The sequence below is a fragment of the Poecilia formosa genome, unplaced genomic scaffold (genome assembly GCF_000485575.1).
Source record: "Poecilia formosa unplaced genomic scaffold, Poecilia_formosa-5.1.2 Scaffold123, whole genome shotgun sequence".
NCBI lineage: Eukaryota > Metazoa > Chordata > Actinopteri > Cyprinodontiformes > Poeciliidae > Poecilia > Poecilia formosa.
The window spans coordinates 1,515,094-1,538,882 of record NW_006800062.1 but is presented as its reverse complement, the minus strand read 5'-3'; the positions used below and the strand labels follow the sequence as shown (position 1 = coordinate 1,538,882).

Genomic DNA, 23,789 nt, shown 5'->3' with positions numbered 1-23,789 from the left:
CTTTATTTTTTTGAGCAGTGTACATATGAACATTTTCATCTCAGAAATGATTTTGAGGGAAACTCAAAATCATTTCTTCTCTCAATTTTCATGATAAATATAGTTTTTTTGTTATTTTGATCATGTGAAAATAAAAAGACATGTAGACATTTTCAAGTTTTGTTTGTTTTCAGTCAGATGTTAGGTATTTAATGGGAATAAATCTGCAGCTTCAGGTGTTATGTGGTAAAACAGGTTTTGTTGCATACATCTGGAGGAAGTTAAAAGATTTTACTGAGAACGAAGCTCCAACCATCAGTCACACACACCAGCAGAGACGCTCACACTAAAATCCACTCAACTCCGTCCCGATAATGTTTGGCTCTGATGTGAAGCAGAAACCTGTCTGAGACTGAAGGAGCAGATGGTTTCATGTAACACTGAGCAGTAAGAAACCTGCAGGGTGTTTGCCAGGCGGAAGAAGTGCATTAAAGAGGAAAAAGGTTCAGTTCAGTGTCGGTGCAAAAAGTCAGGCAATTACAGTGCAACGGTCTCTTCCTTCCTCTGCAGGAGCAAACCTTAGAAGCCAAAAAACAACATTTGCTTGTTTCTGTTGCTCCTCTTTTTTGTTTGAAAAAAGACACATACAACATTTCATCCAAAAAAAAAAAAGCTAAAACTATTTCAAATATCCATTCAGTTTCCACAGAACTGTGCCATGTCTCTTGGTATAGATTCACCCACTCAGGACGACAAAAGGAGAAAAACTCAAGGAGAAACGACTGGCAGAGGAAGATTTGGCTTAAAATCAATAAATAAATAAGAAAAATGTTTCCTTTTCAGCTTGAACACTGCAAAAACACAAAATCTCTGGTCCAATTTCTAGAACAAATATTTAAGTTAGCTAGAAATAATAAAATTAAGTTTTAAGTAACTTTGCAACACAATATATGAGTTTGCTTTAAGTAAATTATTCTTTAATATTGATGGAGAAATTCTAGTTTCACTGACAAATTATTTCATTTATAACAAGACATTTTCCCCGAGTTATAAGTGAAATAATCTGACAGTGAAACTAGTTCTTTTTCATTAATATTAAGGAATTATTGACTTAATTCAAACTCCTATATTTTGCTGAAAAGTTACTTATGGGTTGGTTTTACCTTATGTCAAGCAAACTAAAATATTTGGATTAGAAACTGGACTAAAAATATTTGGTAAGATTTTGTGTTTTTGCCATGTTGGTCAAATATGTTTAGATTACGATGCAGAAAATCCTTAATTCAGTTCCCAATTGGCTGAAACCTGATTTGTTGTGTTGTGATGATGTTACTGATATCTCTAATTAAACTTACAGTTTCTTACATTTCTTAAACGTTTTCACATTGAATCACTTTACATTAACAAACTTTCATGGTTTTTCAGGGATTTTATGTGATAGACCAACAACAAAGTGCCTAATTTTGTTTTTTTTTGTTTTTTTTACAACTAAAAATCTAACCAGGGTGTTTCCAATTAGCATGAATACATTTAAATGTAGAAAAGAAATAAGATATCATTCCTGTGGTAAAACATGGTGGTGGCAGCATGATGCCATGGAAGGATGGATGGAAATAAAAAACAGCAATACTGGGAAAAAAATTGCTAAGGCGACAGAGTCGCTTACATCATACTCATGTGTCAGAATGGCCTAGTCAAAGTCCAGACTTTAATCTCAATGAAAATTTGTGGCAATACCTGAATATCTGTTATTTTACATAATGTGACTGAGTTTGAGCCATCTTGAAATAAAACTGTAAGCAAAAACATTCAGATTTCTGTAAATATTATTAGGCGATTATTTTAGTTATCGATTAATCTATCAATTATTCTGACGATGAATTGATTAATGGGATAAAAACATCGGCAAATTCTGCATATTTTACATGTAGGCCTTTTTATGTAATATTAGAAATACATAAAAATTTAAAGTTGATAAATAAGAAAATGAACATTTTATTGGGTAAAATGCAGTAACATGATTATTAGTGCCAAATGATGCATCTGTATATATATATATATATAAAAAATTAAAATCTTAAAAACATGTGGAAGTGCAGTTAATCTGTTGATTATTTTTAGATTATATAAATTATAATTAGATTGTAAAAGGTGCTTTTAAAAAGTCCTTACCTAAAAGGTATGCAAAATGTATTTATCTTTTGCACAATTTTGTCTTAGCTACAGCTTTGAATATGTCATTTTTTCAGCAAACAGCAATTAATAATTAACTGAGTACTAAATTAGCTGACAATTAGTTCAATAATTAATTTATTATGATTAATCGTTTCAACCATTTCATAGTTATGCACGACTTTTTGTTAGTCTGTCTCATAAAAATTAAGTGAAAAACATCAGTTTGTGGTTGTCGTGTGGAAAAGTTCGATACTTTTGCAAGCCGTTGCCAGGCGTTCTTCTTGATATGTTAAGTGGGAAAGAGTCTTGCTTCATTAGTGCTTTCCTGAGTTGTTAAATACAAAATAAAATTTTAAAGAGTTACAAAAACAATCCCAACATTTCAGTTTTATTTTTTGGCTCTCCGGCTCCGTTCGGTTCTGTCTGGCAGCGAACAAACCTCCTGAGAGCAGAACCGGGTCATCCACGCTGAGGAAGTGCAGTCAGAAAGTCGGAGCCTTTGGTTCTGTTGGACTGTTTGTTTTGTTCATGTAGTGTGACTAAAAAAAAAACGGATAAAAGGAAAAGTTCTGCATTTCAACCACTTCCCATCACTCACATCCACTTCTTATTTGGAGTCTTTTTTTTTTTTTTGTTTTTTTTTTTTTTAGTTTGGTTCGTTTTAGTGCAGTTCTGTTCAGTTCTGCTGTTCAGACTATCCTCCACTGCAGGACGCTCATGTCCTTCCCACCGGTCGACACCAGGTAGCTGTCGTCATGAAGGAAGCTCACATTTGTCACGTGGCTGCTGTGGCCCCGGTAAACATGACTTGGAGCCTGGAAGGGATAAAAAACAAACATTTCTTCATACAATTCTGAATAAAACAAAAGGAAATGGTCACATTGGTAGCCAGTGGCGGTTCTGTAATGCCCTCCTGCCTCCAATAATAACTAAATACAGCTTCTACCCCAACCTATGACGACCATTGTTCAAGGTAAAATTCATATTTTGTACATTTTTATTCTTCTATTTTGGTCTCAACTGCTTCTAAAATCAGCCCAAGCATTCAAACGAAAAAACCCAGCTGTTATCGTTTGTTAGTGTCTGTAAAATGAGCCGTTAAGCCATAGTCAAGGGGCGGTGCCCCGTTACCTAGCAACCCCAGTGGAATTCCATCCGTTACCTAGCAACCCCAGTGGAATCAAATGAGGGTAGATTCTTCAAGAAAAAAAAGCATGAAATAATTTAATCTAGTCTGACTTGGAAGATAAATATTAGAGACCAACTTCAGAATCTAATGTTGCCCCTCATGCTATGCTGCCCTTGGCAGAGAGCCACATCACGAACCGCCACCGTTTGTAGCCCGTGTAGCTTCATACCCTGAACTGTGAACATGGGTATGAGAAAAGATGGACCTTCCCGAAATCATCTCCAGTAACCAGGAGGCTCTTGTCGTTGGATGCACACGCTGCATTGATGTCGGTGCCGTCTGAGCCGTCGGGCCACAACCCTGAGGAGAAAAAAGCAGCAGAAACACTTTATCAGTCAGAATTTTAACAAAAACAAACATTCACTGGGTTCTTTGTTTAAATCAGCCAATCAAAAGCAAGCCAGCATGAGGAAAAAACAGGATTTAAGGGATTTTGATGTGCTTGGTAAAAGTGCTTAAAATGTATTAATTTTTTTATTTAATTAGTGAGTTGTGATTGTCAATTATATTTTTGTTACATATTCTCTTTCAATTCACATTCATGCTTTATAAATATGTTTTTATTTCTTTTAATGTGACTATTGTGCACATTTATGATCAACGAATGAAGGATTGTGTTAATTATTTCTTTCTATATAATTTTGGTGGAGAGTCAATATGTTGTTTGACTCTTCTTGCACTATCATTATTTTTTTTCTTAATATATTCAATCTGTATTTTAATTAAAATAAAATAACTAATAAACTTGAATTCACAAAGGTTAAATCAACAAAAACAGATTGGAAAAACCTTTTAGTCAGAATTTTGTGTAAAAAAAAACACACGAATGCAGTCATCCGTCCTGACATATCAATAATTCAACCTTGTGGCGGAAGTATAATAGTGTCAATACGGACCAAAATCTCTCAGAAATTTTTCAGACACTTTGCTGAATTGATAAAATTAAGAATTAAAGTGCTTTAGAAAACAGAACAGAGTCAAACCCACTACTGGAAATGTGTACCTAAAAAAGTGGCCAGTGAATGCACATGGGTCAAGTGAGAGAGCAGGAGGCGGCAGCGTCTTACCAAACACCTGAAAGCCCAGAGTGCAGGTGTGAGTGAACCACTGGATGTCTCTGGTGGTCTCCACACTGACGACCTGCTTACACACCGACGGGATCCCTGTGGGGACAAAAGACGTCCTACATCAGCAACAGGGCTGCGAACTCTGCAGCAATCAGCAACATTTTGAATGTTTTGAATAGTAAAAAAATTGAGATTTTTTTTTTAACTCTTTAATTTTTTACATATTTTATCTTTGTGGTTCAGAACAGAAATGAATTAACTCAACTTCTTCCAATTATTAATGGGGACCTATTATACAAAATTCGTATTTTTAAAGTTTTTGTACTTCCATTTGAGTCTCAACTGGTTCTAAAAACTCCCCACACGCTTAAAAAAATGACCTCAGCTGATTTTTGGCAATAACTTAATGTTTTTTCATGTCTGGAAATGAGCCATTTCAAAAACCTCAAGATTGTTGAGTCACATTGCATGGGCACTGTGCCGTTACCTAGCAACCCGAGAAGCCCAGCCCTGTTACCTAGCAACCCCAGAAACCCAGCCTCGTTACCTAGCAACCCAAGGAATTCCAGACCATTTGGTCAGCTGGTTTTACTGCTCAATTCACTGGAAAAGACAAGTGTTTTGTTGTCAACACACAATTCAGTCAACAACAAAACACTTGATTCATTCTTGTTGGTTGTGTAGAAAATCTTACCAAAAATTGTTAGTCTAATTTCTAGTGCAAATATCTCATTACATTTGAAATAAGACAGAACTAACTTATAAGTTCCTATTCATTGCTGAAAAGTTATTTGTAAAATAGTGTTGTCTCATTTCAAGTATATTAAGTTATTCAAACTACAACCTAGATGAAAAATACTTAAAATGTTCAGTTTTTTAAATTAATGATTATATAATTATGCATCTGTTTGCAGCCATTTTTACTTCTGAGTGTAAATGTGGAGTTGGGGGGGCGTGCCCAGCAGCAGCTTATTTGGATTTAAAGTGAAGGAGACGCTAAAACAGCTAGAAAAACTTCATTATAAGGATGATTTTTGTGCAAAAAATGCAATGAAAATGCTTTTTATAACTCATAGCCTTATCCTAACCTGTTCAACGAAGCATGGCAGGTCACCTTTAATAACGGCAGTAGCATTCTGCGTTGTTTTAACATGAACCTTGTAACAGTTTGACCAAAATCTCTGAGGAATGCTGGTGTTATGAAACACGTTTGGCAACTGGAATGTCAGTGATGGCATTTAAAAAATGAGCTCAAAGGTCACAGCTGAGGAGTCTGGTTCCACTACAGTACGCTTTATTTAACCGGCCTTACTTACAGTAGAGAATCTCATAGTCGCCTGAATTTGAGACCAGATACTGGGAGTCCACAGACCAGTCCAAATGGGTGATGAAACTGGAGTGACCCTGGCGAGGGATTAAAGGAATTAAAGTTAGAAAAACGACTCAGAGAGGAGAAGGTGAGGAAGGAGGTGTGAAGGAGATGGAGCTGACCGAACACTTCCCAACCCGACTGTACTTCCTGCCATTTTCTGCCACGGCGTAGATGTAAATGTAGTTGTCATGGGAACCGATAGCCAGGAAGTTACTGTCTAGAGGAAACAGACCAGTTACGTCGTTTAGGATGTGAAGTTATGGGAATAAGCATAAACCAAACAAATTAAAGTCCTCTCAGCGTAAAAACTGTATTTTTTCCTTCACTTGTCTAAATGAGGCAAGTTAAACATATTACTGCAGGTAAAGCAGAGAAACCAGCACACCTGGGCCGTAGCGCATCACCGACAGCTGCTCGTTCCCGTCTGTGTGAACCGTAACTAAATCCTTCGAGTCCGTGTCCAGAACCAGCCACCTGCAGGATCAGAGACACACCAAGCTTCTTGTCAGCGTCACTTAAACCTGTCTCTGTAATAAAACTATTAATCTAATGATTAATTAAAACAGGCTCATCTTTCTAGAGACTGGATGAATGGTGAATTCTGTTTACAGAGACTTCAGTATTTTATTTGTTGTTTTATTTATTTATTCTGGATATTTAAAATGTCTTCCACTTCAAGTTTTAAGCGTTTGTCAGAAATTAAAGTGAGTGTTCTTGAATTACTAAGCAATTAACATTATATTACCTTAAAATGGTCTCAAAACAACAATATTATAGTTTATCTCAATAATTTCTGGAACAATTCATTGTCAAACAAGATTTGTTATTGTATTGTTGTTATTGACCTTTATTTGTAGAGTTTGTCTCATTGAGAGACCAGTTTACATGTGTACCTGCCAGTCTGGGTTCCCACGGCAACCACGGCTCCTGATGGGTTGAAACCTGCTGACTGGGCTGTATCCTGTGAAAACAACAATGAAAAAAGAAAATTAGGATTTTCTCTCCATCTAATATTTCCATCAGTGATGAGAGGTAGCATAGTACAAACTTTGAAACAAGAGAACTAACTTACAAGTAACTTTTCAGTAAGATGCACAAGATTTTTTAAAATCAATAATTCTTGAATATTGTTAAAAAGTACTAGTTCCACTGGCAGATTATTTTCTCATAACAAAAAATTTTTCCATTTTGTAAGTGAAATGATCTGCCAGTGGAATTTGTACTTCTTCTCAATATTCAAGGATTGTTGATTTTAAACTAGCTAGTATATTTTATGTATTAAGATATTTGCAGTAGAAACTAGACCAAAAATACTTGATAAGATTGTGTGTTTTTGTAGTGTACAGCTTTTATCACGTTCACCAATTTATGTAAATAAAAATCTGCTCATGTTGACCCTGAATTCTTGGAGTAAAAAAAGGAAATCAACCTGCAGCCTAAGGATCACATAAAACAAAAATGAATAGTAAACGGGACAAAGAAAGAAAATAAATAGGCTTATTTCTGATTTATTTTTTGTAAAAAAAACATTTCTATAGAGGTTTCAGTATAATGTTTTTCCCATATGACAATTTTAAGTTAGTAGTTAATGAACTGTTTATGCTGTGTAATTCCCCTAAAGGGCCCCAGGGGGCAGTGTTGACTAATCCTACCTCCAAGGTTTTGGTCCAGATCAGCTGATGAGTGCTGGAGTCCCACAGACAGACCTGCCTGTCGTAGCCGCAGGTCAGGAACTGGGGCTTCCAGGGATGAACCGCCAGACCCCACAGCTCGTCAGTGTGACCCTGCAGAGGAGACTTTATTAATTATTCACCCAGTCATAACGAGTGAATATGATACCAAACAAAAGCAAAACAACTCCTCCAGTGGATATCTGAGCACATTTACCTGAGTGATGGGTATGAATTCTCCATCCAAGGTGCCCTGCAGAACAAAGTTCTTGGTGGTGCCGATGAGGACGGTCTCCCCTCTGCCCTCTGCTATGGTTCTGATTGGACCGAAAAACTCAAGAACCTGCAGAATGAAAATAAAGCCGTTGTTTACCGGGAAGCCAACACTGACAAAATAAACAATCTTTCTTCATAATGAAGGTTTATCAAGATAAAAAATGTCAAAAGTAGTTTTAAAGTTGACGTCAATGATTTTCTTAAAATGTTTTGAATTTCTTCAGACCTGGTTAATCTTTTAGCACAATCAGGCTGAATAAAATTTAAAATTAAGAAAATGTGGTGAATTACAGTCAATTAGGTTTTTATGATTTAAGAACTGTGTGTCATTTTTATATTCAAATCTGTTAAGGGGGTGAATATTATCTGTTGTATCAGTCAACAAAACACTCATCTTTTCCAGCAGCCATTGTACAGCCAATTTGAAGTACAAAAACAAGCAAGATGAACCTTAAATATTGATGCTAGGCACTTGCAGCACTTCCTTGATATGCTATGGAGTTCCACCATCATGACTCATAATAAAAAAAAATACTAAATTACTAATTACTAATAATTAAAATGACAAATTATTTGTATTATTCAAAGAGGATGTCAGGTTTTGCTTCTTTACCTCCACTGTTTGGATCTGCTGGTAGCTGCTGTCCCATGAAATGAGCCTGCGGTCCTTCCCTCCGGACACTAGGGCGCCGTTTCTCAGCATGCACACTGCGAAGATGCTGCCCTCGTGAGCTCCCTGGATGACGCGGCTGATGCGATTAGTGCCTGCACAACAGAGACGGGAAGAGACAGATGAGCAGGATCTCAGGCCAGGCAGACAGACAAGAACGGTGATCAATAGATTAAACTGAGATGGAGATGGTGAATCGCTTTCCCCATTAAATCTCTGCTCACAAGATCAAGCTTTGATCTATTCTCAAAGTGACCTGACTTTAACCTCCTGGCTGCTTCACTGGAGCTTGTGACTGGAAACATTTGGATTGTTTTATTCCCTTCTCAGCTCCGGCTCACACATTTGATCATGTTCACTGCAAAAACACAAAATCTCACCTAGTATTTTTGTCTAGTTTCTAGTAGCTACAAACATTTTAACACACTTGAAATAAGACAAGACTACCTTGCAATATTGAGGAATTCTTGATTTTAAACAAGCTCTTTTTTGCTGAAAAGTTGCTTGTAAGTTTGTTACGTCTTATTTTAAGTGTACGAAGATATTTGCGCTACAAACTAGACAAAGATACTTGGTAAGATTTTGTGCTTTTGCAGTGTTGTTTCTTAATTCCCTGCAAATCTCCGTACCTTTTCCCCACACCAGGATGTTTCCACTGGAGTCTCCTGTGATAGCGTCGCCATTTTCAGCAAAGGTCACACACAGAACGAACTTGGGCTTCTCCTGTTTCTGTAACACAACACAAGGATTCACCGATTTCTTCCACTACATAAGAATTTACATGATAATACAGATTTTCTTTCATTAAATCACATATACAACGTCTGAACTTCAACACATTTTATTTTCTCCAAATAAGTCTGAAAAAGTTTTTAAAAATTGATAAGTCAATGACATGCAATTATGAATGCACTGTAGCAGTTATAGTTATGGATATAGAAAATACTAACTAAGAAAGAGCGTTAAAACCCAGTTAAAGTGAATAGTAATGTTTTGGATGATGCTATAGAGGGGTGGGTGTAAAAATAAGATCATACTTCTTTGATAAAATCTAAGTGAAACTGATACATTTTTTGCCTAATGTGAGACATTTCTCTTACCTCAAACAGCCCCTGCTTTTTGACCAGCATGCCTTTCTCCAGAGTCCAGAAATAGAGATGAGACTTGCCACAAGTCACAACAATGTTGCTGTCAGTCGGGTGAAAGTCTGCAGCAAACACTGACTCATTGGAGCACTGAGCAGACCCACAAAAAGAAAGAAACAAGTCCAGTTCAGAAGGACAAACACCAGAACACTCAGTACCAGAGGACGCTGCTACCTTTGCTTCAGCGAGCCTCTCCTCTCTCTGCCAGTCCCACACAGACAGGACGTGGTCGTTGGAGTCATCCACAACGCAAAGCGTGTTTCCTCCATTCTGATTTCCAGAAAAAAAAGAACATATTATGTGTTTATTTGGCTTCACAGGAAGAGAGCTAAAAGCTAACTCCTAGCAGAGCTGGAGAGGCGCTAAAGGGCGCTAGCTAGCGTCTCTTACCGACTTGGAGAAAGCCAGGCAGACGAGCGCTCGGTCGAAGAAGCCTGTGCCCAGAACGTGGAGCGTGTTGAGGCTGACAGAGTCCCACACGCGGACGTGAGGAGCCAGCTGCTGCCAGAAAAACAAACACCAAGTCAGGAAACAATAACCCCTTCATTTAGCTTGGTGGATATGAATTACTCTGGAAAAATGTCCAATGATAAACATCAAAAGTCTTGAAATATTTACAAAAGACCAATAAAAGAAACACATTTTCTTTTTGCAATAGACTAAAAGAGGCTGGACGCCACATTCGTTCACACACACCTCAAATTTGACCTTTGACCTACAAAAGTTCTCAGTTTTTATAAGTCACTTCAAATGACTTCATTGGACTTTAGATTTAGCCAAAACAACCTAAGTCCAACCCTTAGGGAATCAATTTTACAATAAATTATGACAATAATTATTGCGATAAACAATAATATTTTTGTTTTGAGACTTTTTCAAGTAATATACTGATAATTGCATAATAATGCAACTTCACCTTCTCAAAGACAAAAATATTAAATTTTTATTTAACATTCCACTGAAGACTCAAAATGGAAGATATTTTAAATATCCAAAACAAAACACAACAAAAAAAACAACAATAAATAAAATGGAAATAAAAAACACAACCAAAACCATAAATATTAATCAGAATGGAAATTATGGAGCTCCTTTCAATTTATTGTGTGATTAATTTCAACAGGTGTAGAAGTTATGAGGCTCTACGTTATTTTAATTTAACGTACTTAATGTTGCTTCAGTAAAGCATGAATGGGAAGAATCAATAAAAGTTGACTTACTTTTCCGTCTGAGGAGGTTCCTGCCACCTGCCCAGTCGCAATCGTGATTTTATCAGGGTGGACCGCCAAACTGAAGACGACAGGAAAAACATCAAATAGTCTCTGAAAATAATCAGCCTGGTTGGGAAAACTGACATTCCTGATCAGAGTGGAGGAAATGAGATTAATTAAAATAGATTTTTCTTAGACGTTTTAAATAAATCCCGGTTTTAATGATGGACGGGAAGCAGAAAGTCCAGTGTGTTTCTCACCACTTGATGTCGTCCGTGTGTCCTGTGTAGTGTCTCTGCAGCTGTTCGTCCACGTTGAACAAGACGACCACGGAGGCGATGAAATACACCGTCTCTCCCGTAGGAAGCAGGTACAGGTTGGAGCGGCAGTCTCTGCCGCGGTAACCGTAGCTGGGTCAAAGGTCAAGGAAACCAAGTGGATGGAAATGGATTTGGCACAAGAACAATTTGTCAAAGATGTTTAAGGTGTTTTAGGTGAAGTAAACATAAAAAAAAACCTTCTAGTCTAATCAGTCACATAAAATCTCAATAATATACATTGAAATTTGTGAATATGCCCTTAAAAAACATGGTTGGTTGTGCTTTCCTCCTCACATTTTTTGCCTTTTGGCTTTTTTCTATTCCTGCAGGGCTGAACAGCACGTCTCATTCACTCCCGACAAGAAAGAATAAGCAAAGATGGCCACAGATGACGAGAAAACAGAAAAGAAAATAGCACAAGAGGAGCTGCTGACTGCTTGTGCCGTCGGCTTGTCAGCTGTGTGCCGGTTATTCCTGACTCCAGGCTGCAGGACGATGAAAACAGATCGACTCTGACAAGCCGGGGAAACATTTACAGACTCTTCTTTCTCCAGAATAATAGGCTGAATTTATTATGCACACACAATTACTCAGCTGAACACTGAAAAAACACAAAAACGTAAATACTTTTGGTCTAGTTTCAAGCGCAAATATCTCTTGAAATAAAATAAAACTAACTTAGAAGCAACTTTTCAGCTTGTAAGTTATATAATTCCTTAATCTTAATTAAAAGTACCAGTTCCACTGGAAGATTATTTAACTTATAACAATAAATTTTTCCCATATCCAATATTAAGAAATTGACTTAAAAAAGCTCCTATTTTATGCTGAAAAGTTACTTGTAAGTTAATACACTTTAAAAAAGACAAAACTAAGACATTTCTACTAGAAACTAGACCAAAAATACTTGATAAGATTTGGTGTTTTTGCAGTGTATGGTGTATTGTGATCAAATAAAAGTGTAATTGAGCTATGTCTGTATTTACTTTAAAAAGGAAACATTTTCAGTAAATTTAGCACTATTTTTCTGAGTCGGATTGGTATCAGCCAACAATACTAAACCTCAGATATTGGCATCAGAAGAAAACAAATGTAGATCGGTGCATCCCCAATTAGCAATAGAAAATAGATCAAAAATACTTGGTAATATTTCATGTTTTTGCTGTGAATGTTTCATTTAATCTTTCATTTCTGCAGAAAACTCCCGGCAGCAGCGTCAGGATACACCCAGTCCAGTTTGAGCTTGTTGCTGGGCAGCTCGCCTCGGGCCTCCAGGCTGTAGCTGTCCACTTGGTGCTTAGGCATGAACATGGTGACGGGGCGACCCTTCAAGAACATCTTCACATAACCTTCCTCTAGGAAAGGCAACAGAAAAGCCTCATTAAACAATGAGTTTATACACAAACAGATCAGAATAATTAACTTGGGAAAAGTTAGTGAACAAAAGAAGTGCTGGTGAGTTATGAGTGAGATCGGTTAAACAGAGTGATGCAATTGGGTGTGAAGGTGGAGTTTATTTATGGTTTTATTGAGAACAGATAATTAAAAACAGAAAAATTACAAAAACACAAACAAATGTCTTAAACTAGGTTTTATTGGTCATTTCAAACACATCTGTGTGAAAACAAGGGGCAAAAAATGAACAGCAGATGCTTTTAAAACACACAGCAGAGATTCAAAACAAAATGCGGAGATAAGCAAAACTAAGTGTAAAATGTACCAAAACCTTCAGTAGAGAGGATATTAGCCTAAATTAAAACTTTTTATAGATTAATCCGATTAATCGTGAACAAAATAAGCGCAAATTAGTTTAAATAATAGTCAACTAGTTTAATCATTAACTGAAGCATACAGATTCAAAAACAAACAACATATTCAGAGCATTTAAGATAAAAACCTAATTTGTCTGTAAATATGTCTTATCCAAAAAGTGGTGTAGTTTTTGCTTCACCTGGTTCAAACACACTGAACAAGTGCTGTATTATTGCTTTATAGGCAATCTTTTTTTAAAAAGGAATTGATTAGGGTAATTTTGTTTGCATATTTTAATGCATTTTTAATGTTGCATAAAAGTTAAGTGAAAAATCTAGAATGTGGCTATTTTTAAAAATCCTATGAACTGATTAATCGTCAAAATAATCAAATATTCTGACAATTAATTGTTGAAATAATCAACTATCCAAGCGGTTAATTATCAGAATAACTGAATATTCTGACTATTATTTGATTAATCATCAAATATTTGATTAATCGTCAGAATAAGCGAATAATCTGACGATTAATCATTAGAATATTCAATTAATCATCAGAATAAATCAATGACAAAAACAACTGTTCGCTGCAGCTGTAATTTTTTCCAACTATAGATAACTTAAGAAGGTCAGATCTAAATTAAGTCATGAATTAGCCTGTTTAACCTAAAACAGTAATATTTCAAATGCTGAGTGTTGATGTTTTGCGCTAGTAAATCTGAAAGTACTGGCTGGGAACTACAGAGCAGAGGAGGCAGAGATGGAGGGACGATACATGTGAAAAGAAGGTGGAGAAAGTTTGATGTTAGATGATTGAAATTCCTTTTTATGACACAGTTAGGGAGAGTAAAGTAAAGAACAAACTAAGCTACTAAAACAAGGAAAGAAAGGAAACTGATTATAAATCAATATTTTTAACATACAGTAAAATACTTAACTGGAGCAGCTTGTTTTTTGTTTGAAAGTGTTTACAAAATACAGAGTTTTATCTCATAAAAGCTTAATCTTTCAGTCTGATTATGTAAATACTATCTCAACTATTAAATGCTTGATGTTTTGAGTAGCTTTTTCACCAAATACATTTTTACTCTTACTTGAGTGATTTCTTAGATGGCTAATTTTTACTTTTACTTGAGTAAAAATATGTTTTTGCAGTGGAACTCTCTTTGTCTACTCCATCCACTTTTGGTTTTAATCCCTCTGAAAGAAAACTGCATGTTTCAGGAAATTACTCTCTGCTTTTCTTCTTCTTTTTTTTTGGCACATTTACAAAACAAAAGGCTGAAAACTCAGAAAAGATTCAATAGAAACTGTGTCAGTGTGCAAATACTCATTCCAAGTGCAGGGAGACTGCAAGAGCTGGAGTTAAAAAAAACCTGGAAGCAACTGCAAAGCATTGAGTGGCAGACATCTTTGTGTCGTTACTATGGTGACCAAAACTCACTGAAGTGAGCAAACAGACAGCAACCGCTGAAAAAACACAAAGTCTGACCAAGTTTTCTTTTTTTTCTTCCTTTATCTTAACTTACTTTGAATAAGACAAAATTAACTTAAAGCTACGGTTGTCATGGTAACAAATTTTCCTGGATGATAAATTGTATCAAAGGTTATCATGATAAACGATAACATTGTTGTTTTGAGACCGTTTTAGTAATATAGTGGTAATAATGGCATAATAATGCAAGAACAAGTTCTCAGAGATCAATAAACTTTAGATTCTAACAAACATTTAATGCTGGAAGACATTTTAAATATCCAAAGTAAATATCAAATGAAATGAATTTTGAAATGTCTGTAAACAAAATTATCCTTCAAAAAAAAAAAAGAGGGCTTGTTGAGACTGAAGACTTTTATCATCCAGTATTTTGTAGAAAGAGAGAAAAAAAGAAAAACAGTAAATCATGAAAATGATTGAGTTTGTTTTAACTGATTTATTGTGACAAGCCTATTTACAAATGACTTTTCAGCAACATATAGGAGCTTTTTTAAGTCAATAATTTCTTAATATTTATAAGAAAACTATTATTTCCACTGGCAGATTATTTCACTTATAACGAGACATTTTTTCTACGTTTTAAGTAAAATAATCAGCCAATGGCACCAGTACTTTTCTAATAAATATTAAGAAATTATTGACTTGAAAGAAGCTGAAATGTTACTTCCTTGTCAGTTTTGTCTTACTTCAAGTTGAATAAGATTTTTGTGGTAGAAAGTAAAAAACACTTGGTGAGTTTTTGTGCTTCTGCAGCTCTGAGTGGAGGTTAGGTGGGATGTTTGTGAGTTAATTTTTCCACAGGGAAAGTTTCAAACGCAGCTCAGCAGTCTGCTCCTGCTCCAGTCTGGACAGCTTTCTGCTCACTCCATGATTGGGTTTTTATTGCTTCTCTTCAGGCCTGAGAGCAGCGGCTTCACGTCTGAATGAATCTGAACCGATGAGCAGAGAGCTGTGCAGGCAGGGCGGAGGTAGGGGGGGAGCTCAGGGGCCCTGGCCTACCTTTGCAGTGGGTCACACGTCGCATCCCTTGTAAAGGTCAGAGAGACACACAAGCACCAGATGAAGGCTGGCATCGCTTCCTCACCTCTACAGTGACCTCACTTCCTGTTTCCTGGTGAACGGCAGCTTCTGTCCATGATGTTTTTAACAAACCACCGAGATCGTTTTCTAACCGTTTCTCTCTAACTTCATAATTTTTTTAATGTTTTTCCATCTATTTTTTTATCATTTTAAAAAGAAAGTTCCATGTTTGTTCAAATATTAAGTGGAAAATTCTGCATGCATGCTAAGCATTGGTAAGATCTTCTTAGGTAAATGACAATAAATGCAAACCTAAATTTGCCTGGGGTGTGAATACTGTTGTGGAGGATATTATGTAACAAATACAAGTATAAAATATAACAACAATAACGGCTCCTATTGCTGCGGTGAATTTAATTTATTGTAACAAAAATCTGAAACAGCTTCTGAACTGAAATCTACAAAAAAAACGTTTTAATAAGAAAATAATGAATGAATGAATTTTGAAGTAAGAGTGAAACGATATGAGGTGAATGTGTTAAATGTAAAGAATGAACGATGAGAAAATGAATGTTTAACAGTGTCATTTAAAGCAAGGCATCATGGAAAGAAGCTGAAATAAACTTCTGTGACACAGAAGTCATAGCTGATACTAAATTTGTTTTTTGGAAAAAATAACATCGGCTCTCAACTCTGAAAAAGAAAAAGCTGGACTCTCACCTGCATTGAACACTGGATCCCTCTGTTTGCTGCAAAATAAATGAATAAACACACAACTGTCAGTCATCCAAGTTCACACACTTCAGTTTAGAAAACTAAAAACCTAAAGAATCAGTAGCTGCGTTTAACCATAAAATTGTGCAAATTGAAATTTTGAAAATAAATTTGCTTAATGGAGACACAGCAATTAAAAAAAACCCTCCAGTTTTATGACAAAAACGTTTTTGTGCTAGGATGAGTCGGTGTTTCGAAACACTTTTTTAGCATCACAAAAGTCACAACAGCTGGATGTTACTACTGGAGAAAACAACAAAGAAGACGATGACAGGAAGTGGTAGGAGGATGAGCTCTCAGCATTGGTCAAAAAATGAACTGAACTAAGAGTAGCACAACTTAAACATGTTTTTTACTCAGAAGTAAAAGGTCGCCATCCAGGAAATTACTCAAGTACAGTTAAAAAAAAGTATTTCGTTAAAAGTCTACTCAGGTACTGAGTAACCGATCAAATTCTGATTCAATTTTTTTAAATTACATAATCAGAAAGTTTGATGCTTTAAGGACCAAGAAGACAATGATTTATATAAGTCACAAAAAATTACCAAATTCGGGCAAATTACCTTTTTTCCAATTCGTTTTTTTTCATTAAAACTTTTTGAACTTACCAAAACTTGCGGTTTTGATTCGTTTTCGTTTTTAAACCTTTTTTTTTTTTCTTTCGTTGGTTGGAAATTCAGGCCTTTTTCTTCAGTTAGGCAGGGTTGTTGTTCTTTTTTATTCAATTTAAGTTAAAGTTAAAAGTTCTGGGTTGGCAAAATTGTTCTTTTAGTTAAAAAAATTAAATAAAAATACTGAAGTAAATGTAACTAGTTACTTCCCAACTGTTGCTCTCACAGCATCGCACAGTTCGTAAAACGTTGTGTGTCAGTCTAACGTGTTGAATCCACAGTAAAGTAAAATGGCCGACTATAATTGCTCCCAAGCGTCGTGTCGCTCCAACGCCTGAATAAGACGCCGACGTTTCCTCTGACGGCTGAATTATAAATGCACCTTACTGTTCACATCCGTCGCTGGCATGATTCACGTGTTATTTTAATTCAGCAACTGTAAAATTGTTTTTGTTTGTTTTTTTATATTAGGAGAATATTGACAAAGATTTCCACACATTTGGGATGGAAAGGCAGGTAGTGCCTGCGGTTTGGGTTTACCTGTCGCTTCTCTTGCCGCTGGAGTTGCTGCCCGTTGACCCGGCCCGGGTCCGGTTCCCCTTGGAGTCGCCCGAGTCCTTGCGAGTGAGAGTCCCCACGTGTTCGTTTGAGTTGGCTCTCCTCACAGTGCTGCAGGACAGACACAAGAAGCAAAACCAGTGAGTGGAGGCAGACAGAATAATGGGCCGTAAAATTACCTGACGGCAGCGTCTGTGAGAAGTCAAGCAAAGATTTTATCCATAAACATTTGTTTTTATGCTCCATCAGCAACAAGAAGGCGTTTGAGACATAAAGAACAATCTCTCATTTTACTGCTGAAATTAGGGATGCAAGTTATCGATTAATGAGCTGATAAAAAGTTGATTTATCTTATCGACTAATGATTAATTGAGAAGCGGCTTTTCTTAAGAATCTGAGTTTTCTCTTGATTCAAGAGGGCTCAGACTTGATATGGCAGGCTAAATGTTTCATGATATGCTGAATTTTTAAAAAAGCTATTAAAATTTAACATTATTTTGTGTCAGCTGTATTAACAAAGAGATAAAATAGAAATTTGTGGTTTGCATCCCTGGACTAAATACAGTATTTTTATACCTCCTCTAACAAAGGTAAAAAATAAAAAGAATTAAAATCTGTTCTGTTCTTATAAGTCTTGGTAAAACAACAACTTGTATTCAGATTGGGAAAATTACCACCTCCTACTGCAGAGAAAGCGTACTATAATCTATTTTCCTGTTTCAAGGACTGCTGATCCTACCCTAAAAACATACAAACATATAAAACAGTCACAATAAATTAAGTTCGCTTCACTGCCTTCCAAAGCAACAAGCGGCAAATTAGGCAGCAAATAAAAAGGTGTTTGCTCAGTCAGTGTTATTGTCTGCATCAAACCGGCTGAAATACATAAAACATTGGAATTTGTTGAAGTGCAAAATGAAAAGATTGTATTTCTCCACCGGAATTCAGTTTATTTAAACCAACAACGTGTCAGAATAAAAGCAGCGCTGTGCAGATCTGCATGAGGGCAGCCGGTCTTTTTTCCACAACAAAAAAAAGAGCCAAATCAGCAGTCAGCAGGCAGACAGGTCATCTAATCCAGTCTGTCCAGAACCTGAAACTCGCCGCTGGCTTTTATCCCTTCTGCACAGACTGTGTGTGTTTTTATTCAAAGCAGCAGAGAGGAACAACTGTTTGCTCTGTTTTTCCCGTGAGGAATCACAGCGTCCTAATTGGACCGCAGGGCTTTAAAGGCTGCAGCGAGTCGGGAAGCGACTGCGACGAAGCTTAAATTAATACAAACATCAGTGAGTTACACTAAAATCCAACTGTCTATGTTTACACACTGCAAAAACACAAAATCTTACAAAGTATTTTTTTTTTGAAAAAGTGAAAACTTATTTAATCCCTAAATTAAATTTATCACTTACCAATTCAGAATTTACCTGAAAAGTGTAATTAAAAACATGCATTTATATGCCTGTTTAATTTACTGTGCCAAAGAAAAATCTAAACACAATTATTATACATACATATATAAAACTCTTATGCAGTCATAAAACAGAGATGTGTGTTTAATATGAACAAATTAAAGTCAGATTAAAATCTTTTGAATGCTTCTGTTGATCAGATTAGTTCAGGACATAGAAAAACACAACCTGCACTGCAAAAACATAAAATCTTACCAAATGTTTTTAGTTCAAAGTGCAAACATCTTAGTACACTTGAAATAAGTCAAAACTAACTTTAAAGTAATGTTTTAGCAAGTTATGTCAATAATTCCTTAATTTTGATTAAAAAGTTCTAGTTCCACTGGCAGATTATAAAATTTATAACAAGACATTTTTCTCATGTTTCAATTGAATTAATCTGCCAGTGGATCTAGAACTTTCATAAATATTAAGGAATTATTGACTTAAAACAAAGTCCTATATCTTGCTAAAAAAAATACTTGTAACTTAGTTTTGTCTTATTTCAAGTGTACTAAGTTATTTGCAGTAGAGACTTGAACCAAAATAACTTGGTAAGGTTTTTTGTTTTTGCAGTTCAGGAGGTGAAATGGCAGAAGGTGAAGTTTTAGTTTTAAATGGCGGTGATGTTAGCTGGGTGACTCTCACCTGAGGGACAACATTCTGGTGGGAAGAAACAACAGGACAAAACATGAGATGAAAACAGGAGATGCTTTCAAAAACAGGCTGCAGGAGAGGATGTGTCTGGAAAACAAACACGATGCACGAGGAGGGGAAAAAACTCAGCTGGAGAATAGAAACATTTATTTCAGTTTTCCAGCTAGAAAAAAACTCTTACAGTGAAATTTCTCTAAGAAAGTAGCAATTTAATTTTTGAGCTTTTGCTAATTTGACAGTTCTCCAGCAGACTGTCACTACAAAAAATTGTATAAAAGAAACAGGCAGTTCATAAGTATACCAAGGGAAAGTTTAGTGGAAGAAAAACATATCGCAGGAACTTGGGATTATTAAAGAAAGTCTCATTCTAGTGAGTTACAGGGAATGTTCAGGATATGGGCTACACCTGCTGCATTCCTTATTATTGTTACTCCAGAACTGGAGTCAGTGTAGGAAGAATCTTAATTTGATCAAAGGAGAAAAGGATTGAACTGTTACTCCAATTCTGACATTAGATTTTGCATTTCATTTTAAAATCAAGGTCCCAGTTTCTGGAAAAACTGCAGAGAGGAACAAAAATCCTTTGCCGTTACCTAGCAACCACAGCCAAGTCTAGTAGCCCTGTTGCCTAGCAACCCAAAATGGAGATCCAGCACAAGTGGTCAGCTCATTTTACCACTGCTGGAAAAGATACATGTTTATTTGTTGACTTACCATCTATACACCATTTGCTGCATTCTTGTTGGTCGTGCAGGAGGCTCCACTTTTGCTTTTCAAACATGTACGGTTATATAGTTTCGCATATTTGCAGCCATTTTGACGTGCGAGTGTATACGCTGAGTTCCAGGGCGTGGCCAGCAGCAGCTTATTTGGATTTAAAGTGACAGAGACCCTAAAACAGCTCAATACAGGCAGAACTGAGCAGACTGATTCTCACTAAGAATGATTCTTTTAGAAACTTTTCCCTCTAATTTTAGTGAACACCTGCAGATGGTATTAGAGCTGGGAGGTTTGTTTGGACTGAGCTGCTCCTCATCTGATTATGTTAATGTCATCCAGGAACGGGAAAAGACTTTTGTTCCCCTGGCAGACTTAATTTGTAGCTTGACCTCCACGTGAACACACACACCGCAGTGACAAAGAAGTCTCTCTGCATCAGTCTCGTTAAATGTCAGTGAATTTGGCTGGTAGAAAAGCTGAAATGTGAGAGTTCAAACGGCAGAAACACAAAGCAACTTGGCTGTGTGGACCGAAGATTTACAACAGCATTAATAAAACTAGGGCTGCAGCTAAAGATTATTTTAGTAATCAAATATTTTCCCAATTATTCTGACGATTAATCGGGTAATCATATAAAAATGCAAACAATTTAATTCCTTTTTAAAACAACATTAATGTTAAATGCAAAATGTATATATATTTTTCCAACAGTTTTTAATTATTGTTCTAACCATGTTGCTCTTCCTGCAAATGGTTTTTTAGAGTCTTTTTACTCCAGTTAATCGATTAATCAGTCACTAAATTAGTTGACGATTATCTTAATAATTGATTAATCCCAATTAATTCGGTTAATCGTTTCAGCACTGAAGACCTGCTGAATTTTTCATAAAAATAGCAAAAATATGTTTAATAAAGTGAAATAAAAAAACAAATCTATCAATCTGCTGAATAGTATGACGGAGTATTAGAGCGATGCTAAGAAAATAAAACTAATAAGATTATAAGAATAAAATTGTATTATTACAAAAATAAAAATAAAATAATATGAGAATAAAGTTGCAAATAATGAAATTTTTGTATTAGTTTGTTACTCCGTCGCAGGACGGTATTCCTTTTGTTTTGGTTCCTGACCTCTTGTTGGCTGCCGGGCCGGCGTCCTTCCTGGTCCCGGGTCCAGACGGGGAGGGCAGGGTGCTGCTGCCTTTCTTCGGCAGGACGGTCCCGTTGTTGACCGTGGGCCGCAGCGGCAGAGTGGCGATCATCGGCCTGGCTGGAGGACAAACAACAAGCAGGACAGTGAGGAGCGTCGGCTGCAGCAGCGAAACGTTTACATCAGCGACGAAGGAGGAGAAAATAACAAATATAAAGAACTAAACTGGTTACTTTATAGCAGGATTTACATTTTTGTAACATTAAGCTACTGTTTGGATGTTGACATTATTCTAGAGGATTTATTAAGCCCACTTACTGGATTTGGACACATTATTTCCAGGAGAATTTGCCATTCTGATAAATTTCTTGTAATTATAAAAATGTTGAATTATGAAGTTAAGGAAGACCAAAAGTGTTCATATTCATTGGCCTTGCAGCTAACGATTATTCTTAGTTGATTATTCTAATGATTAATCAATTAATCGAATAAAAAATTGGCACATTTGGCAGATTTTTCAGCTAACAAATTAAATCTTTTTTTAATATTAGAAATACACTAAAAGATGGAAACAAATAATTTTGCTTTTTAAATAAGAAAATAAGAAAAATATTTTATTTCCTAAAATGTAATGACACAGCGTTCCTTTAGGAAATATTAGATTATTAATGCAAAAGATGCTAAAAAAAATGTATGTATTTCTAACATCAACATGTGAAAAGATCCACTCTTTCTGCTTCATTTATTTTTGATTAGCTGATTAATAATTTGATTGAAAAAGGTGCCAGTTTATTTTAACCAGGTGAAACTAAAATTTGTGTTTAATTTTTTTAATCTTAAATACTAAATGTATATAATTTTTTGTTCGATTTTGACTTTATTACTGCTCTGAATAAGTTATTGTTTTCAGCAGAATTACCTTTTTTGAGTCAGTATATTCCAGTCAACAATTAATCAACCACTAAATGAGTTGGCAGTTCTTTTAAGTAATAATTAATAATTTAATAATAAAATAATGAATCATGTTAATGCAATTGTTTTTGCCATAATATTTATCACTAAGCCTTAAATGTAGTGAATGTGGATAAATGTAGTTACATTTATCCACATCCTTTAATGCGACGACAGATTCAGATTTAAAAATAGTTTATTCATCCAAAGAGGAAAATAAACGTTGTCATAACTCATTAATTTTTTAAAAACATTTTCCTTAGAACTACAGCATTAATCCAGTAGTTTGTACTATTTTCATGATAATTTTCCAATAAATCAGTTCTAAAGCAGTTCTAGCTGCTCTATCTAGCAACCTCAGCCCAGCCCATCGCCTAGCAACCCAAGCAAGAGTTCCAGCATGTCTGGTCAGCTGGTCTTACTGCTTTATTCTCTGTTTGGTTGTTCAGTTACCACCCAGAAACCACTTTTTGCATTCTTGTTGGTTGTGCAGGAAGCTCCACTTCTGCTTTTCAAAGCTGTACGGTTGTATAATTGTCCATCTGTTTGCTGCCATTTTCATGCGCGAGTGTAAACGTTGAGTTGGAGGCTCTAATTATCTAAGGATTATTTTGTGTAAAAATGTAATAAACATGTTTTTTAAAGTTCACAAACCAATCCTAACCTGTTCAAGGAAGCATAATAGATCAGCTTCACAAACACATGGAGAGATTTTATTAAACAGAGATACAAAAATGAGACCTATCATGTTTTACAGAAAATGTCAAACAAGAATAAGAAACACTGGGCAGCAGGATAATCTGGTGGAGAAAAGGAGAATCTGACTCATAGGAAACAATCAGTCATTTCCCCAAACCAACTCACCAACACAACACAATAGTGAAAGTTGGTCACAATAAGAGAGATGCTGTATAATACATAAATTCACTCACTTTCACCATTTTTCAGTGTCCTACATTCTTATAATTTGTGTAAATTAAGTATAAATGTTTAAGATTGTATTTTCAACAAAGAAAATTGCATGAGCTGATCAGCTATTGAGTCAGATCTCATCACTTCCTGACATCTGAGCCCAAACGTTGGTTCTGGAGCGGCTGAACAGAAGCTGACGGCATGCAGGCAGACAGACAGCAGCAGTGGCAGCATGCAAAACAATGCAACAAGTGCAGCCAACAAGTGCAGATCAAAAATCATCAGCAGCAGAGTTTAACTTGCAGGTGTGAAGGTGAAAAAAATCAAGACGCCATAATTTTCAAGGAAAATGATGAAAGCTGCTCCTGGATTGGCTGCTTTGAAAATGTCAGCTGATTGTGTATCAAGTAGCATTGAGTTAAAGTATTTTTGACTCCCAAGCTGCATTTTCTTAAACCCTCCTTAACTTTAGGGTGTCCTAACTTTTTCCTCAAGTAAAAAACAGTTTTGTTTTTCATTCTTGTTGAAGTGAAATTAAATCTTTCCAGATACACATAAAAAGAATTAGACATCAATTTCTGAACATGACAAACTTTATAGTAAATAAATGTTACATTTACAAATAAAATATTTTAGAAAGATTGCATTTTTCATTTTGTGAATAAATT

General features: G+C 35.8%; 1 protein-coding gene and 1 long non-coding RNA gene across 8 annotated transcripts in view; one reads left to right on the top strand and one right to left on the bottom strand.

The window, feature by feature from the left end:
• Window positions 1-1,450: 1,450 nt before the first annotated feature.
• eml1 (EMAP like 1) overlaps window positions 1,451-23,789 on the bottom strand; it is a 53,824-nt gene continuing 31,485 nt past the window's right edge. Inside the window, exons 3-24 of one of the 7 annotated variants that reach the window (XM_016675935.1) lie at window positions 21,240-21,378; window positions 19,380-19,475; window positions 17,266-17,394; window positions 16,061-16,089; window positions 15,320-15,346; window positions 12,300-12,429; window positions 11,015-11,164; window positions 10,764-10,833; window positions 9,934-10,044; window positions 9,718-9,813; window positions 9,499-9,633; window positions 9,028-9,127; window positions 8,342-8,493; window positions 7,670-7,795; window positions 7,435-7,566; window positions 6,676-6,743; window positions 6,168-6,256; window positions 5,902-5,999; window positions 5,727-5,814; window positions 4,411-4,506; window positions 3,513-3,643; window positions 1,451-2,969 (exon numbers count right to left, since the gene is read on the bottom strand). In XM_016675935.1, coding sequence (XP_016531421.1) covers window positions 2,844-2,969; window positions 3,513-3,643; window positions 4,411-4,506; window positions 5,727-5,814; window positions 5,902-5,999; window positions 6,168-6,256; window positions 6,676-6,743; window positions 7,435-7,566; window positions 7,670-7,795; window positions 8,342-8,493; window positions 9,028-9,127; window positions 9,499-9,633; window positions 9,718-9,813; window positions 9,934-10,044; window positions 10,764-10,833; window positions 11,015-11,164; window positions 12,300-12,429; window positions 15,320-15,346; window positions 16,061-16,089; window positions 17,266-17,394; window positions 19,380-19,475; window positions 21,240-21,378 — 2,318 coding nt within the window. In that variant the 3' untranslated portion in view covers window positions 1,451-2,843. Of the gene's footprint in view, window positions 2,970-3,512; window positions 3,644-4,410; window positions 4,507-5,726; window positions 5,815-5,901; window positions 6,000-6,167; window positions 6,257-6,675; window positions 6,744-7,434; window positions 7,567-7,669; window positions 7,796-8,341; window positions 8,494-9,027; window positions 9,128-9,498; window positions 9,634-9,717; window positions 9,814-9,933; window positions 10,045-10,763; window positions 10,834-11,014; window positions 11,165-12,299; window positions 12,430-15,319; window positions 15,347-16,060; window positions 16,090-17,265; window positions 17,395-19,379; window positions 19,476-21,239; window positions 21,379-21,448; window positions 21,484-23,789 lie in introns of all 7 variants that reach the window. The other 6 variants (XM_016675936.1, XM_016675938.1, XM_016675940.1 and 3 more) reach the window with 6 other exon arrangements.
• LOC107837216 (uncharacterized) lies at window positions 5,014-22,757 on the top strand. Its single transcript, XR_001663224.1, has 3 exons — window positions 5,014-5,036; window positions 13,624-13,629; window positions 22,659-22,757. It is a non-coding gene; the product is annotated as an uncharacterized LOC107837216 (long non-coding RNA).